This window comes from Peromyscus californicus, unplaced genomic scaffold (genome assembly GCF_007827085.1).
Source record: "Peromyscus californicus insignis strain IS unplaced genomic scaffold, ASM782708v3 Scaffold_4__1_contigs__length_199733344, whole genome shotgun sequence".
Taxonomy (NCBI): Eukaryota; Metazoa; Chordata; class Mammalia; order Rodentia; family Cricetidae; genus Peromyscus; species Peromyscus californicus.
Window position 1 is genome coordinate 102,931,762 of NW_026294562.1, and position 14,834 is coordinate 102,946,595.

The 14,834-nt window shown below is 46.5% G+C and overlaps 1 protein-coding gene across 1 annotated transcript in view; it reads right to left on the bottom strand.

The window, feature by feature from the left end:
- The window catches only part of Xrra1 (X-ray radiation resistance associated 1), a 75,032-nt gene that overhangs the window by 22,108 nt on the left and 38,090 nt on the right, over positions 1-14,834 (bottom strand). Inside the window, exons 9-10 of the mRNA XM_052714181.1 lie at positions 6,288-6,416; positions 5,452-5,657 (exon numbers count right to left, since the gene is read on the bottom strand). Of these exons, the coding sequence (XP_052570141.1) occupies positions 5,452-5,657; positions 6,288-6,416 (335 nt within the window). The remainder of the gene's footprint in view (positions 1-5,451; positions 5,658-6,287; positions 6,417-14,834) is intronic.

Genomic DNA, 14,834 nt, shown 5'->3' on the forward strand with positions numbered 1-14,834 from the left:
AAACTAGGAATACATGCAGATTTCTTTAAATTTGATACAAGACATCTACAAATATATATACAGCTAATATACTTTTGAAATACTGAACACTTTCTCCTCCTAAGGAAGAAAAATTACCACCATGGCTTTTTTTTTTTTTCTTTTTTCCCCGAGACAGGGTTTCTCTGTGTAGCTTTGGAGCCTATCCTGGAACTCACTCTGTAGCCCAGGCTGCAGGCTGGTGCTGTGGGATGGTCTGTATGTCAAGTGTGTTGCTGATTGGTCAGTAAATAAATCACTGATTGGCCATTGGCTAGGCAGGAAGTATAGGCGGGACAAGGAGGAGAATAAAGCTGGGAAGTGGAAGGCTGAGTCAGAGAGACACTGCCAGCCGCCACGATGACAAACAGCATGTGAAGATGCTGGCAAGCCACGAGCCATGTGGCAAGGTATAGATTTATAGAAATGGATTAATTTAACCTGTAAGAACAGTTAGCAAGAAGCTTGCCACGGCCATACAGTTTGTAACCAATATAAGTCTCTGTGTTTACTTGGTCGGGTCTGAGTGGCTGTGGGACTGGCAGGTGAGAGAGATTTGTCCTGACTGTGGGCCAGGCAGGAAAACTCTAGCTACAAATGGCATTCAACGTGGTGGCAAGAGTTTCCACCTAAAAACCTGAGAAAAGATTCTAAAACAGAGCTAAAAACAGCTTCCTAATTGTCTCTCTCAAATGAGGGGCAGCTGCCGGTTTGAGCTACTGGTGGGTTCCTAGCGTGCGTGCTCGATCTGCAGTATGGTGGGAATGAGGCCTCTGCAAGTGGCACATTAAGCTGCGTGGTGGATTTAGACTTTGCTAGCACAAAACAAAAAAAAAAGAGTATTTTGGGCTACACGCTGCTTGGATAAAAGCATAGAGACCCACAATAGCTCCCAGAGCTGGTGGTAAACTACCGCTGCCATGTTGGGAAGCTGAGGTGAGCGGAACCAGCAGCCACAGCTGCTGCAGTTTAAAGCAATAGATTCACAATAAGACAGATTCAGATGTAATAGTTTACAATGTGTGTAAAATATACGTAGGCTTGAAAGAGACAAAAAAGGTGATATATACAGTTATATAAACAAATACATAGTTTTAAAAAATAAAGTCTTTAAAGAGACAGTAAAATTAATATAAAAAATAAGCCACGTAAAGATGAATATTACACAGAGAATCTGGATTGTGTTGTCTTTGGGATTTTTAACTGCAGAAAAACATTTGCTTGTAAAAGATGTTGAGTTATGCCAAAATGTATATTTTAAAGGTACCTTGACTTCAAAATTTGGATATAAGGATATGTTGCTTTGGAAAAGAGTCTTTTTTGTTCCCACAGAAAGCCAGAGGCTATGGATTTGTTCCAGATTAAGATACATCAGGTTTGACCAGCCAAGACCCCCTGAAAGGTCTCTGATGACACCATGGCCCAGATGATCCAACATCCAGAATGGTTTCAAGACAACTGGCTCAGACAATACAGCCTCATGGACTATTCCATAATCCTAAAATTTTCTTTGTATCCCCATAAGATACACGCCCCCCTCCAGCAGGAAGTAGTAAGAGAAGCTATGCCCAAATTCCCAAATTATATGTAATTTTACTTTGTTAAGGTTAAAACCTTCCTTTTTGAAAAAAAAAAAAAGGGAAGTGCTGTGGGATGTTCTGTATGGCAAATGTGTTGCTGATTAGTCAATAAATAAAACACTGATTGGCCATTGGCTAGGCAGGAAGTGTAGGCGGGACAAGGAGGAGAATAAAGCTGGGAAGTGGAAGGCTGAGTCAGAGAGACACTGCCAGCCGCCACGATGACAAACAGCATGTGAAGATGCCGGTAAGCCACGAGCCATGTGGCAAGGTATAGATTAATGGAAATGGATTAATTTAAGCTGTAAGAACAGTTAGTAAGAAGCCTGCCACGGCCATACAGTTTGTAACCAATATAAATCTCTGTGTTTACTTGGTTGGGTCTGAGCGTCTGTGGGACTGGCAGGTGAGAGAGATTTGTCCTGACTGTGGGCCAGGCAGGAAAACTCTAGCTACAGGCTGGCCTCGAACGTACAGAGATCCGCCTGGCTCTGCCTCCCAAGTGCTGGGATTAAAAGCATGCACCACTACCACCCAGGCCATCATGGCTTCTACTCAACACCATACTGTTTGGGTCAGCCAGTAAGACAATAAAAAGGTGCTAAGAACTCTTACAATAGGAAAAGAGGAGACAAAACAGGCGTCATATATAGATGCTGCCACCATGAACAAAAAGAATCAAGAGAGCCTGCAAGTGACTAGAAGAGAGAAATGAACTTGGAAATGTTGTTGCTAGGCATGAGTTCAAGATGTCTGTGTACTAGCAACAAGTGAGTGGGACTGAAATATAAAAAGCAACAGCATCAATGATAGCATAAAAAGAGATAAAAACCCAGGAATACATCTAATGACAGATGGTCATGGTCTCAGCCTTGGAAACAACAGAGCACTCCTGAGAGGACTTTAAATGACCCAAAAACCAGGCTGGAGAGATGGCTCAGTGGTTAGGAGCACTGGCTGCTCTTCCAAAGGACCTGGGTTCAATTTCCAGCACCCACATGGCAACTCACAATCTTCTGTAGCTCCAGTTCCGGGGGGACCCAATGCCCTCTTCTGGCCTCTCTGGGCACTGCATGCATGGGGTGTATAGACACACATGTAGACAGAACACGCACCCATACACATAAAATGAAAAATAAAGGTTAAAAATAAGCGAAAGACCTGAAAACTGATAGGTTGTGTTCTTTTCCTATTCTGGAAAACATGATTTCCACCTCGACCTGTAGAGTCAGTGCACTTCCAATCAAATCCCAGTGGGATCCTGCTGGAAACTGACAATTCCCAAACTTAGGTAGATGCCAGGAATTGCTGGGTACCACAACTGACCTGAAGAACTTCACTAGCAAGCCACAGCCTAGTGAGAAAGCTACAGTGGAGTTCACTTCTGCTATTGTTTCAGCTGGGGGGCGGGTAGCAGGGTATGGGAGGGGGATGTGTAAAAATAAAAATATATTTGCATGAAAAGAGCCTTATGTAAAACTGTATAATAGAATAAAAAGAAAAAAAAATTTTTAAGTCTTTATAGAAAACCTGTGGAAGTGGGCAGGCCAGTGCAGGGCCAAGCATAGGGCTGGCCAGACATGCCTATTACAGAAATGAGCTGCAGTCAGGGACCTGTGCACAGGAAATGCATTCACAGAGCATGCCTCCCGTAGTGTCATGTAGTAACAATAAGGAAGTGAGGCCTCTGGTCCATGAGTTCTTAGGGAGAATTGCTGTGGGATGGTCTGTATGTCAAGTGTGTTGCTGATTGGTCAATTAATAAATCACTGACTGGCCAGTGGCCAGGCAGGAAGTATAGGTGGGACAAGGAGGAGAATAAAGCTAGGAAGTGGAAGGCTGAGTCAGAGACACTGCCAGCCGCCACGATGACAAACAACATGTGAAGATGCCGGTAAGCCACGAGCCACGTGGCAAGGTATAGATTTATAGAAATGAATTAATTTAAGCTGTAAGAACAGTTAGCAAGAAGCCTGTCACGGCCATACAGTTTGTGTTTACTTGGTTGGGTCTGAGCGGCTGTAGGACTGGCAGGTGAGAGAGATTTGTCCTGACTGTGGGCCAGGCAGGAAAACTATAGCTACAGAGAATGACTTCTGAAAGCTCTGGGAATCCACACACTCCCACTGTCACCCAACAGTGTCTCCCTGCTCAGTGGGGAAAACAAGCCTTTCAGTTAATGGTGCTGGGCCAAAAAGTATATGCATGCAAGCAAGTCAACTTTGACTCTGCCTCACACCATGTTTGAAAACCCTAGGCAGATCACGGGTCAAAATTTTAACACTTAAGCTTTTACAAGAACATATGGGAAAATATCTCCATAGTCTTGAGATAGGCTGCAAATTCAGGAAAGAAAAAATACTGACATAAAATGCTGAGGAATCAGATTTCATCAAAAGAACTTCTGTTCATCAAAAGCCATTATAATGAAATTTTTAAAAAATATGGCTGGGGAGTAGCTCAGTTGGGAGAGTGCTAGTCTAGCGTTTGTGAGCCTCCAGGCTTGATCCCAGCAGCAGCAGAAGAGGAGGAAGAGGAAGAAGAAGAAGAACTACATCCTAGGAGATGTTTGTAACATATTTATAAAGGATTTGTGTCCACAATTATAAAGAACCTGAAAAATCAAGAAAAAGATACACATTCCAACTTAAAAATAGGTAAAAGTCTTGAGTATTTCCCAAAGAAACACCAAAGTGATCAATAAACACATAAAAAAAAAAAAAACACCAGCATCACTAGTTATCTGAGAGATGGAAATTGAAACCACGATGCAGTACCACTCCATAGCCAGCAGAACAGCCAACCTGAACTTTCAAGCATTGATGAGGCCCTGGAGTAACTGGGACTCACACACATCAGAGTGGACATGAACACTGCACAGCCATGCTGGGAAATGTCTGCAGCGTCCACCAATGCTCAGTATACTTGGAGATGTGTGACAGGCAAGTCCTCTCCTGGGCATATTCCCCAAGGAAATGAGGTCGTGTGCCCACTAAATGATAAGAGGATGCTCACAGCAGTTCACAGCCTCAAACTAGATAGAACCAGAATGTTTCTCAACAGTAAAAAGGAAATAAATCGTGATGTACATGGAGTAAATAAGAGCAGGGAAAGAGATACATGCCATAATATTAATGAACCCAATGACCTAGCACTGAGTGAAAGACACTGGCACGAAGCCCATGCTGTACAGCTCTACACATGAACTTCAAATCGGACAGGAGTGATTACTCTTGGAGGAGGTACTTCTTGCGAGGATCCCACAAACACACTGGGAATGTTCTGGGTTGTAATGTGAGCGATGGGTAAAGAGTGTATAAAACGTCAAGCTCTGCACAAGATCTCTGTTCTTCACCTGCTATAAACTATTTCCCCCAATCTGAAGAGTAGACAAACAGTTGGCAGATGCATAGTACGGTAACTAGCTCAGTGGGACTGGAACAAGTGTGTCCAACCCAGAGATGCACTCCTCTATTACCCCACTTGGGTTTACAACATGAAATGTGTCTTTCCTTCCTGCCTCTGGAGGATGCCATGCAGATGTGACTCTTGGAACTGTGGAGCCATCCTGAGAACCCAGTAGGAACCAGCTTAACAGGACAAGCTGTGCCCAAGGAGGAGGGGAAGGCCTGGAGCCCTTGAGGACATGGGTATGCCACAGGCTTGCCTGACTTCTGAGTTTCTTAATAGATGAGATTTTAAAAAAGTATCTACTTTTAGTTGGAGTTTGAAAGCATCTCACCTGACAGAACTAGTTGGGAAGTCTGAGCAGCTCATTTAGAACACTCCCAGAACCAACCCTAGAAGCCCACTCCCCGATGGAGCGCGCATCGGAACAAAGGACATGGCTCACCTGTGCGGTCCACGTCCTTCTTCATGGGCAGTACAGTATAATTGGGCTGCTCATCCGGGGTTTCAAATATCCACGTCTGGGTCTGCAGCTCTTTCTGGGGGTTTGGCCCCTCTGTAACCCAGTCCCCCGATCCATCACAGAGCTGAACCTGTTGTAGGTACGGGATCCGGAAAATCTTGTTTTGGTCCAGGCTCAGTTTCTTCAGTCTTCAATTAAGGAAAGTAAATTCAGAATCACAGCAGTGATGTGATCTCTGGGGTGTTACTGAGCAAGCTGGGGAACACACAGGGATTCAGGCTTGGACATGGACCCCTGTTATATAGCCTTGAGATGAGGGGGACTTACCTTCTCTGAGGCTCAGTGGCCTCACCTTATAATGGAGATAAGGTTTATTAATCTCTAAAGCTCTATGAAGACTAAATGAGACAATATGTAAACATCTGGGCACCAAGTAGTATTCGGTAAATAGTAACTAAAATCAAAGGAAATATTTTAGAGATCTTTGTCAAATACGCAGAACTTGGCAACTAAAGTTCTTTGTGTGTGTGTGTGTGTGTGTGTGTGTGTGTGTGTGTGTGTGTGTGTGTGGTTTTTGGGTGGGGGGGTGGGGGGGTGGGGGGGGGGTGGTCAGGGTTCTACCCTGGGTAGTGGCTAATCCTACACATGACCAGAAATAACCTTACTGATGTTGCATTTCTCTGTCAAGCTAAGTTCAGAGAGAGAACTCACTTGCCCAAGGCCACACAGCACACACACATGGTGGAGCCTGAATGCAGCACTCAGGGTGTGAGCCCCACTGGGGTTGGGGATGGTACAGAGGTGGGCTGTGACATTACCTCCTGAGCCCAGCCAGGCTGGCAAAGCAGCTGGGATTGGACAGTTTGTTGTCATCCAGCATCAGGGTCTCCAGTGCTGGGAACCTCAGGATGTACTTCTTGCTTGCCAGTGATGACATGGATGCCTCCCTGTGGGCGCAGAGATCTTTTGTACTGAGTGAAAGCAGAGAATGAGAGCCACTATCCCCAGGAAGACAGGGACCTGACCAGGACGATTAACCAGCTTCAAAACTTCCCTAGTGCCTACAAGGGGTCCATTTAGAGATGAGCAACAGGTATAGCTCCCACCCACTGACCCCTCCCTCAAATCCTGCTTGTCCACACAGGCCACTGCATGGAGACAGTTTCACTGACACTGGGCTGTGCTGGGGTAGTAGGGTCACCGGCTGTGCTGATGGTCAACACCAGGGTGAATGAAGCAAGACCAAATTGCAGAGATAATGCTACAGATGGTACACAGTACAATTCTGGCCAAAGGCAGACTCCTGAGAATCTTTTGTCACTCACCCTGAGGATTGGTAACCATGGGAACGATATGCTCTTGGCTTGGAACATGGCTGTGCCATCAAGGTTTCCTTGAAGAATTCCCAAAACACCTGAGAGTGGGATTCAAGAGGCTGAGGTCCTGATGTACACAGGTGGACAGGAAGTGGTGGCATTTTAGGTGTGATTGTTAATATGACCTCATGTTTCCAAGTGGATGAGGCCTAGGTTGCTCTAAAGACACGTGGGCAGGTGACACCGTTTCATCCCTCCCTGCACATTCCATTTCATCCACACAAAACAGAAACAACTGTGCACACACAAACACACATTCCATGCTTGAGCTATAAGCACACAGGCAAGAGACAGGGTGAGCAACATTTCTCCAGTCCTACTTCATTTCTGCACTGTGATAAGCGACTTCATGCAGTCTTCGCAGGGATCAGTGGCAGAGGCACTATCCACCTGCTTTTCATCAGGAAGCTCAGTAACCTGCCAAAGTCTCATAGCCACAGAGTGGCAGAGCTCAAACTAGAGCTTAGTCCTTCCTGATTCCCAAACCCAGACCTTTCCCACTACCGCCTCCTCTTCTGGTCCCATCTTTAAGTCCCGTGTGGATTAGAGGTGAGGAGATGAAGAGGCCCTTGCTGCCTGGTCTAGACAGAGCTTGGCAGAAGTAGGTGAATCCAAAAGTAGGTAAAAAGTTGGGGTGGGTCTGGGAGGAGGGGGAAGAAGGGTGTCCAAAATTCTGAGGACTAATGAAAAATGAAGGCCCTGGAACATACACATGTACCTTAGGTTTCACAGGTGGGCACGGCGAGGGCTACAATCGCTCATTCCCTCAGGAATTTCCTTAGCAGGAATTTATGTTGCTGGTCCTGGGAGAGAAGGGACACTCCCCCATTTCAAGGCCTTTCCAGTCCCATGGAGGAGGCATGAGACACTGCCCACCGTAAGGCGATTGCTATAACTGAAGTAGGGAGGAGCTGCAGGAATGGCAACGATTAAGTGAATTAATAAAGAATGAGAGGAATTGTGTCGTGATTTTAACCTCTGTGAGAGGAAAGCAATAGAAAGAAATCAACTCTGGCTCTGTAGCTCTGTGCAGCCATTTCCTACAGTGGGGCCCAGAGACACACAAGGTTGGCCTGTGGGGATACATGGGCAGAATCACGGAGAGGAGTGGGCATAGAGCTGCGAGAGAGAATTCTGGGCTGTTCTCCAGTCCTCGGACCTACAATCTTAACATAGATCCTGTCTGTCTTTAAGATGCAGTTGTGAGGTTCCTGGGTGTTCTTGCAATGAATTCCCGTCGTGGGGGCTTACTGTGGAACAACAGTAAGTTCCATGCTCTGGCCGAACAAGGGCCAGGGCAGATCGTTTAGAAAGGGCACTGGCACTCTGAATCTGAATCTCTACTCCACCAAATAGCCAGGAAGCCACAGCAGCTCTTCATTCTACTCCAGTGAGACATGCACTAGGAGTCAGGCCTTCAGACATTCCTCTGAAGCACTGTCACAGTAAAGTGGTTCTGCTCGTTCCTGTGACAGTAAGACTACCCTGCTTTCTTAAAGTCTGCCCTAGAGAAAACAGACAAAAAGTAAATGTCTCAAAGAGGGCCAGGGGCCAGGGAGACGGCTCAGCAGGTAAATGCTCCTGCCGCCAAGTCTGACGGCCTGAGACTGACTCCCGGAACCCACAAAGTAGGAGGGAAGCAACGTCCACAAGTTGTTCTCTGACCTGCACACATGTGCTGGAGCATGTGCGCTCCATAACAAATCAATGCAAAGAACCCCAGTTATAAATGAAGCTTTGGGTGGGAGAGGAGGAGGGAGGGAGAGAGAGGAGAGAGACAGACAGAGACAGGGACGGAGACAGAGACTGTGTCATGGGACCTAGTAGGAAAAGCCAGCCACAGCTGCAGCTCTCACAGTCTCACCAGATGAACTCTGAAGCAGCCGTTTACCAGGGACGGAGAAGCTGAAGTTTCTAGCTCTTCATGCTAGAAATGTCATTGGTATTGTCCCTTGCCTGGGGAAATGGATTACTGTCTTCTAGAATTGGGCAGACAAATGTCTTTTAGATGCTAAGTGCACACCTGGTGGTTGGATTCAGCCAGAGGAAAGCATGCTTCTTAGCAGATGCCTAGACCCCCCCCCCCCCCGCCCCCACCATAGGGAGCCCAGAGCTCTAGTTCAGGAAGTGTGCCTGCTGTGACTGTCCTTGACTTCTGGTGCTGAGTGTCTCTGAACCCAGACCCTCCAGTCATACGTGGAGGTCATTTCTTTTATGTCAAGAGCCCCGCAGCTCTCAAAGCACAATGATTTCAACAACCCCCTGTTGCAGACAGAAGCACATTTACTCTGCAGCTCTTATGTGTCGGGCAATGAGTTTCTATTTGGACATAAAACACCCCCCAAAGACCGTGTGCTGAATGCTTGGTGCGAGCTGATGGCATTATGGAGCGGCTGTGGAAACTCCAGGATGTGAAACCTTGTTGCAAAGAGTAGGTCACTACTAAAAATAGGGTATAACTTGTCCCTGGTCCCTTCCCCATGTTCTCTCTCTTTGCTTCCTAACTGCCGCATGTGCCCTAAGACACTCTCCTTCAAGACAGTCGGCCTGGCCATAGCCAGAAACAAGTGACCACAGATCAGGCCTTTGAAAGCGTGGCCTAAATAAGCCTTCTTTCTCTTCCGTTGTTTCTTTTGGGTGCTCTGCCATGGTGACACAGCCGACTAACACATGAGGAAGCACTGGTAGGCACTTGCTGTACTTTATGCAACAGGGCTTCCCATGGACAACACTTGGAGTGATGAGTGCCGTGCAAAAAGGAAATGTGCATCGTTTTAAAACTTGCAAGAGAGCTGACGGCCCCGAGGAAGAATGCACAGAACCTAAATCCCCAAGAGAGAACTGAAGCTAGGAGGCCGGGCAGCCTCAAGGGCGTTTGCTGATCTTGTTGGAATTGAATTATGACTTAACAGTCTGGAGAATCAAAACCCAGAGCGTGATGACAGTAGAGCATCCAGTGAGAATCGGAGATGCTAAGGGATGTCCACCCTCAGGAGGGTGTGAGCCAGTCGGAGCCCTTCTCATCCCACATGCAGGAAAGCTGTCTTGGGGTGAACAGAGATGGAGAGTTTGGAAAGCTGTACCTCAAATCTGTGTCATCAGAACAATCAGAAAATAGCCATAGTGAGTATTCCTGGTCATCCGGCCAAATGCATGGAAAGATTTATGGTGTCAAGACAAGTGATGTGAGCCAACTTCCCTGGCATAAAAGAGGAAATCCAGGCAAAACACACATTTTTAAACAATCTACTTTAAAGTGCCCCCAACTAATAAGCTGTGAGGACACATGGAACTTGGTTTTAGGAGGTGACCCAGAGGCTGCTTTCCCCAGGGCTGTCTGCCTACTACAGGAGTGACAGTCTATTGACAGTGCCAGTGGAGGGTCCCAAACCTTAGGTCCATGGTGTGCCACACAAGGGAGGCTAACAGAACGTTTGTAGGTAAAGGTTAGGGCATTGAAGGACCAAACCCTAGGAGGTGGTTCGCACTACAAATAATTTCAAATAATTTCAGTTACTGTAATTGGATTTAGGTTTGGAATTATCCATGTAAAATCTACACTGTAGATAGCCAGAGACTCAATCTGACAAGAAAAAAAAAAGTGATTTAAGTTGTTCAAAGGGAAGAGTTGGGACATCTCATTCGGTCATGTATTTGCATTTAAATTAGACAGAATTGGGCTTAAATGAAATAGAAAAGCAAGTTCTTGCCTCGTACCAGCTCCTTCCGAGCGCTTCTGTGACTGTAGGGGCCACGCTGAGCAACACCCCCACAGACCGCTCCCCCACCGCAGCAAGCAGCACTGCAGTGTTAAACTAGACTTGTGCAAACCATCAGACAGCAGCTGCTGCCTGGTGTGAGAGTGTGACAGGCACAGGGGTCCCCCATTCAGTGTGGGACTGGGGAGTTGGAGGAAGACCAGAAAGTCGGCCCGCCTGTCGTTCTCCCCAGTCTGAATTAGATGACAGAACCCCCGGACTTGTCTACTCAACAACAAACTGGTGGGCTGTTACTGCGGAAAATGCCACCTTGAAGCTCCAGAACTTCTCTAACAGGAAACTGGAAATTCCACGGACATCCTGAGGCCCTGCGAGAGCGCCGGCAGCATGGATGCGTAGGAGCACAGAGGCTATGGAATCGTATGACATTGCTGTGAAGTGCTCCTTGTTCATCAGCGTGTGCGAACGTCACATCCTGAAGAATGACTGTAGATTATGAGATCTTAACACGCTGTTGATTCCAATTCCAGCTGCTGTTGCAGATGTGAAATCTTTCTCTGGTAAATCAACAGAGCTTGTGGCACTTGGAATCTGAGAACCTGAAAATGGATCCTTCTCTTTATCAGTTAAAAGGACTTCCAGAAATAGTTGTCTTAATCGGACAGGAATAACAGTATCCCTGTGTCCTCTTCTGTCAGGGCCACACAGACTTCAAGCCCTATCAAATCGATCCACACGGATTTTCAGTATTTTGATGTCCCACAGAAAATAACATGCTGACTGGACGTGGTGATAAGAAAGCCACCCCCCGCCAGATGGCTTAGTAAAGCTCACATGTGTCACAGGGTAGAGGTAAAGCACAAGAATTCTAGAGACTGTCACCTTGCTTAATTTCCTTGGCGTTTAGGTATCTGGAACATGTTGGGCTGTATCTCTTGGACTTCGTACCACCTGTAGCTAAGAAAAAGGCACAACGCTTCATTGGTCCCTCTGGGTTCCAGAAACTACAGGTGAAACGTTTGGGCCATTCAGACCCACTACTAACTATTCTCAAGACCACGAGTTCCCATGACAAGGTTCTTCAGCAGGTTGAGACTGCAGTGTGAGCTGCTCTTCTGCTGGACTGTCGCTCAGCCCGCCCAGATGCTAAAGTTCCACAGCAACAGACATGTCACACAGACAGGGAGGGTTGCCATGCTTCCTGTTTTTCAAGGGAAGCTTGCATTTCTCCATTTTCTCAAAGAATAACTATTCTTTTATTCTTGCTCAAATACATTATGGTTTGGGTGATGAATGACAAGTTATGCTATAAATAGAACCCTTTGGAGGTAAAAATAGTGGAAACCACTAAGAGCAAAATATTGCCCTTGTCCCTATCATTATTTTCCTTTAGAAAATCAGTTTTTGGCTCATACTGTGTGTTGGCAAAGACTGAGCTACACACAAGACACAAAATGGCCATGTGACATGAGTCATTCACCATGAACCAGATGTCTGACAGAATGGACTCATCTAGTGACAGAAATGTACTTTTTAAAATAATGGGCACATTTAAAATGCGTGTATTTATGGAGCACTGTGCAATGCTTTGATAATATACATTGCATAATGTCCGAATCAGCATACACACATCTATTTTTTCAAACACATACTGTTTATGATAAAAATATTCCAAATCTTCCTTCTAGTTTCTTTCTTCCTTCCTTCCTTTCTTCCTTCCTTCCTTCCTTCCTTCCTTCCTTTCTTTCTTTCTTTCTTTCTTTCTTTCTTTCTTTCTTTCTTTCTTTCTTTCTTTTTTTAACTACACAGCACATTCTTGTCATCTGTGTAATATAACTTATCCTAGTGGGCAATGGGACATGAGAACTCAATTGGCCTATATACCCAGAGCTTAATACTTGTTGATCCACCTCTCCTCATTCTCCTCTCCCAACTTTCTCAGCCTTTATTTTATCCTACTCTCAGCTTCTATGAGATAAACTTTTAAAAAATCTGTGTATGTGGGGGCGGGGGCAGAGGTCCATGTCGGGGGTCTCTATCACGCTCCACTTTTTTTTTTTTTTTTGAGACAGGGTCTCTCACTGAACCTGGAGGTCACTGTGTGGGGAAGGCTGGCTGGTGAGTCCCTGGAGGCCATCTGACTCTACCTCGCCCCAGTGTTAGAGTTACAGGTGGGCACACAGACACATCCTGACTTCACCCACTGAGCCGTTCCCTGCCTCCTTTTTGGAAACAGGATCTCATGTATCCCAGGCTGACCTCAAATTCACAGTACATTCTTGGACTTCTGATCCTCTTGGCTCTACTTCCCAAGTGCTGGGATCATAGGTGTGTGCTGCCCACCACACCTAGTTTATGCAATGCTGGGGGGGTTGAACCCAGGGCTTTGTGCATGCCAGGTATTCACTTTACCAACAGAGCTCAATTCCCAGCTGGGATCGACTATTTTAGATTCCATGTATGAGTGAGATATTGCAGTATTTGTCTTTCTGTGTCTGGGAAAAGCATTATTTAAGGTCAGTTTCAGAAAGTCTGAATTCCCGTGGTGCCTCTTCCAGCTGCGCCAATGTCTACCATCAGCTCACAACTAAAGCCTTAGCACCAGCTAGCCTGGGAAAATGCCTCCGCTGTACTTGAAAATGATTCTGTATGATATGCTAACATCAGTGCAAAATGAGCTGTCATGGTATGGCTCTACACAGCAGTAAAGCTTAGAGTGATGTGCCCGATTGTCCATTTGCTTGCTTGGAGAGACAGAAGTACAGACCTTTCCCAGGCAGTGGGTGGACAATAAAAGCTTGTATAAAAAAGAATGAACCCCTGCTAATGGGTGGTTTGGAGTGATCCCTGAATGGAGGGTAGAAGGTTATTTCTGTCCTCTGTGGGTGTATACACTGCAGAGATCCCAGTGATGAGATGGACAAGGTGACCTAATTCTGTGAATGTCAGGCGACCAACTGGCCTCCACAGCAGGGAGAAAGACTATGCACTTCCCCTCATCAAAGCACACTGTGCATCATCTGCTAACAGCAGAGGTCACCCCAAAGGCACCCTTTCCAGGAGTTCAAGCAGCCCAGTAGCGACAGACTGGCTGCAATACATCCCTTCTTTCAGACAGGAGGAGCGTTCGTCCCTATTAAAGTGATTCTACACAGTTTGGGACATAGATTTGCCTTCTCGGCCCACAGTGTTCTACAGCTGGAACTGCAATATTATTACAATAATACTGTGTTGACTGTGTATTGACCTAAATACAACCTTTGTTTCTGCTTACGGCTTTGGGGTTTCTGTCTAGGGTTTGCTCATCCCTGTCTCGGGCCATGCCCTCCTAACACTTCCTATAGAGCAGGTCTAGAGGTCATGAGTTCATTTAGCTTTGGCCTATCTTTTTTTTTTTTTTTTTTGGTTTTTCGAGACAGGGTTTCTCTGTGTAGCTTTGCGCCTTTTTCCTGGAACTCACTTGGTAGCCCAGGTTGGCCTCGAACTCACAGAGATCCGCCTGGCTCTGCCTCCCGAGTGCTGGGATTAAAGGCGTGCGCCACCACCGCCCGGCAGCTTTGGCCTATCTTGAAATGTCTTCATTTTGCCCTTACCAAAGACAGTGTGTGTGTGTGTGTGTGTGTGTGTGTGTGTGTGTGTGTGTGTGTACATGTGAATGCAGGTACACACAGGGGCCAGAAAGCATTGGATTCCCTGAAGCTGGAGTCCAGCAGGCTGTTGAGAGCTGTTGGGCATGGCTGCTAGGTATCAAAGTTGGGTCCTCTGCAAGAGTAGCATGTACTCAAGCCATCTCTCTAGCCCCCTGAAGGGCGGCTTTGCTGGACACAGGACTCCTGGTTGGCAGCTTTTTCTTTCAGCACTCTGAACATGTCAGACTTGTGCCTTCTGGCTGCCACAGTTGATGGGCATCGCTGATAGTCTCACTGAGCCTCCCTCGCACGCGAGGAGTCACTTCCCTTGTCCTGAGTTCAAATTCTCTTTCTCTTTGACACTGATTGTAGTGAGTGCCCGAACTTCACTGAGCTTCACAGATGTTTACATTCACGTAAACTTGCGAAGTTTGGGGTCATTCTTTCTCCAAAAAAACTCCCTCCCTCCCTCCCTCCCTCCCTGCCTCCCTCCTTCGTTCCTTCCCCCCTCCCACTCCCTTCCCTCCTCTCCTTCTCCCAGCTTGCCCCCTCCCTCTTCCAGGGCTTCCACAGAACACAGATGGATTTGCTTGACAGTATCTTCAGAGCCCTCCGGCTTTACAGAGGTCATCCTCTTATTT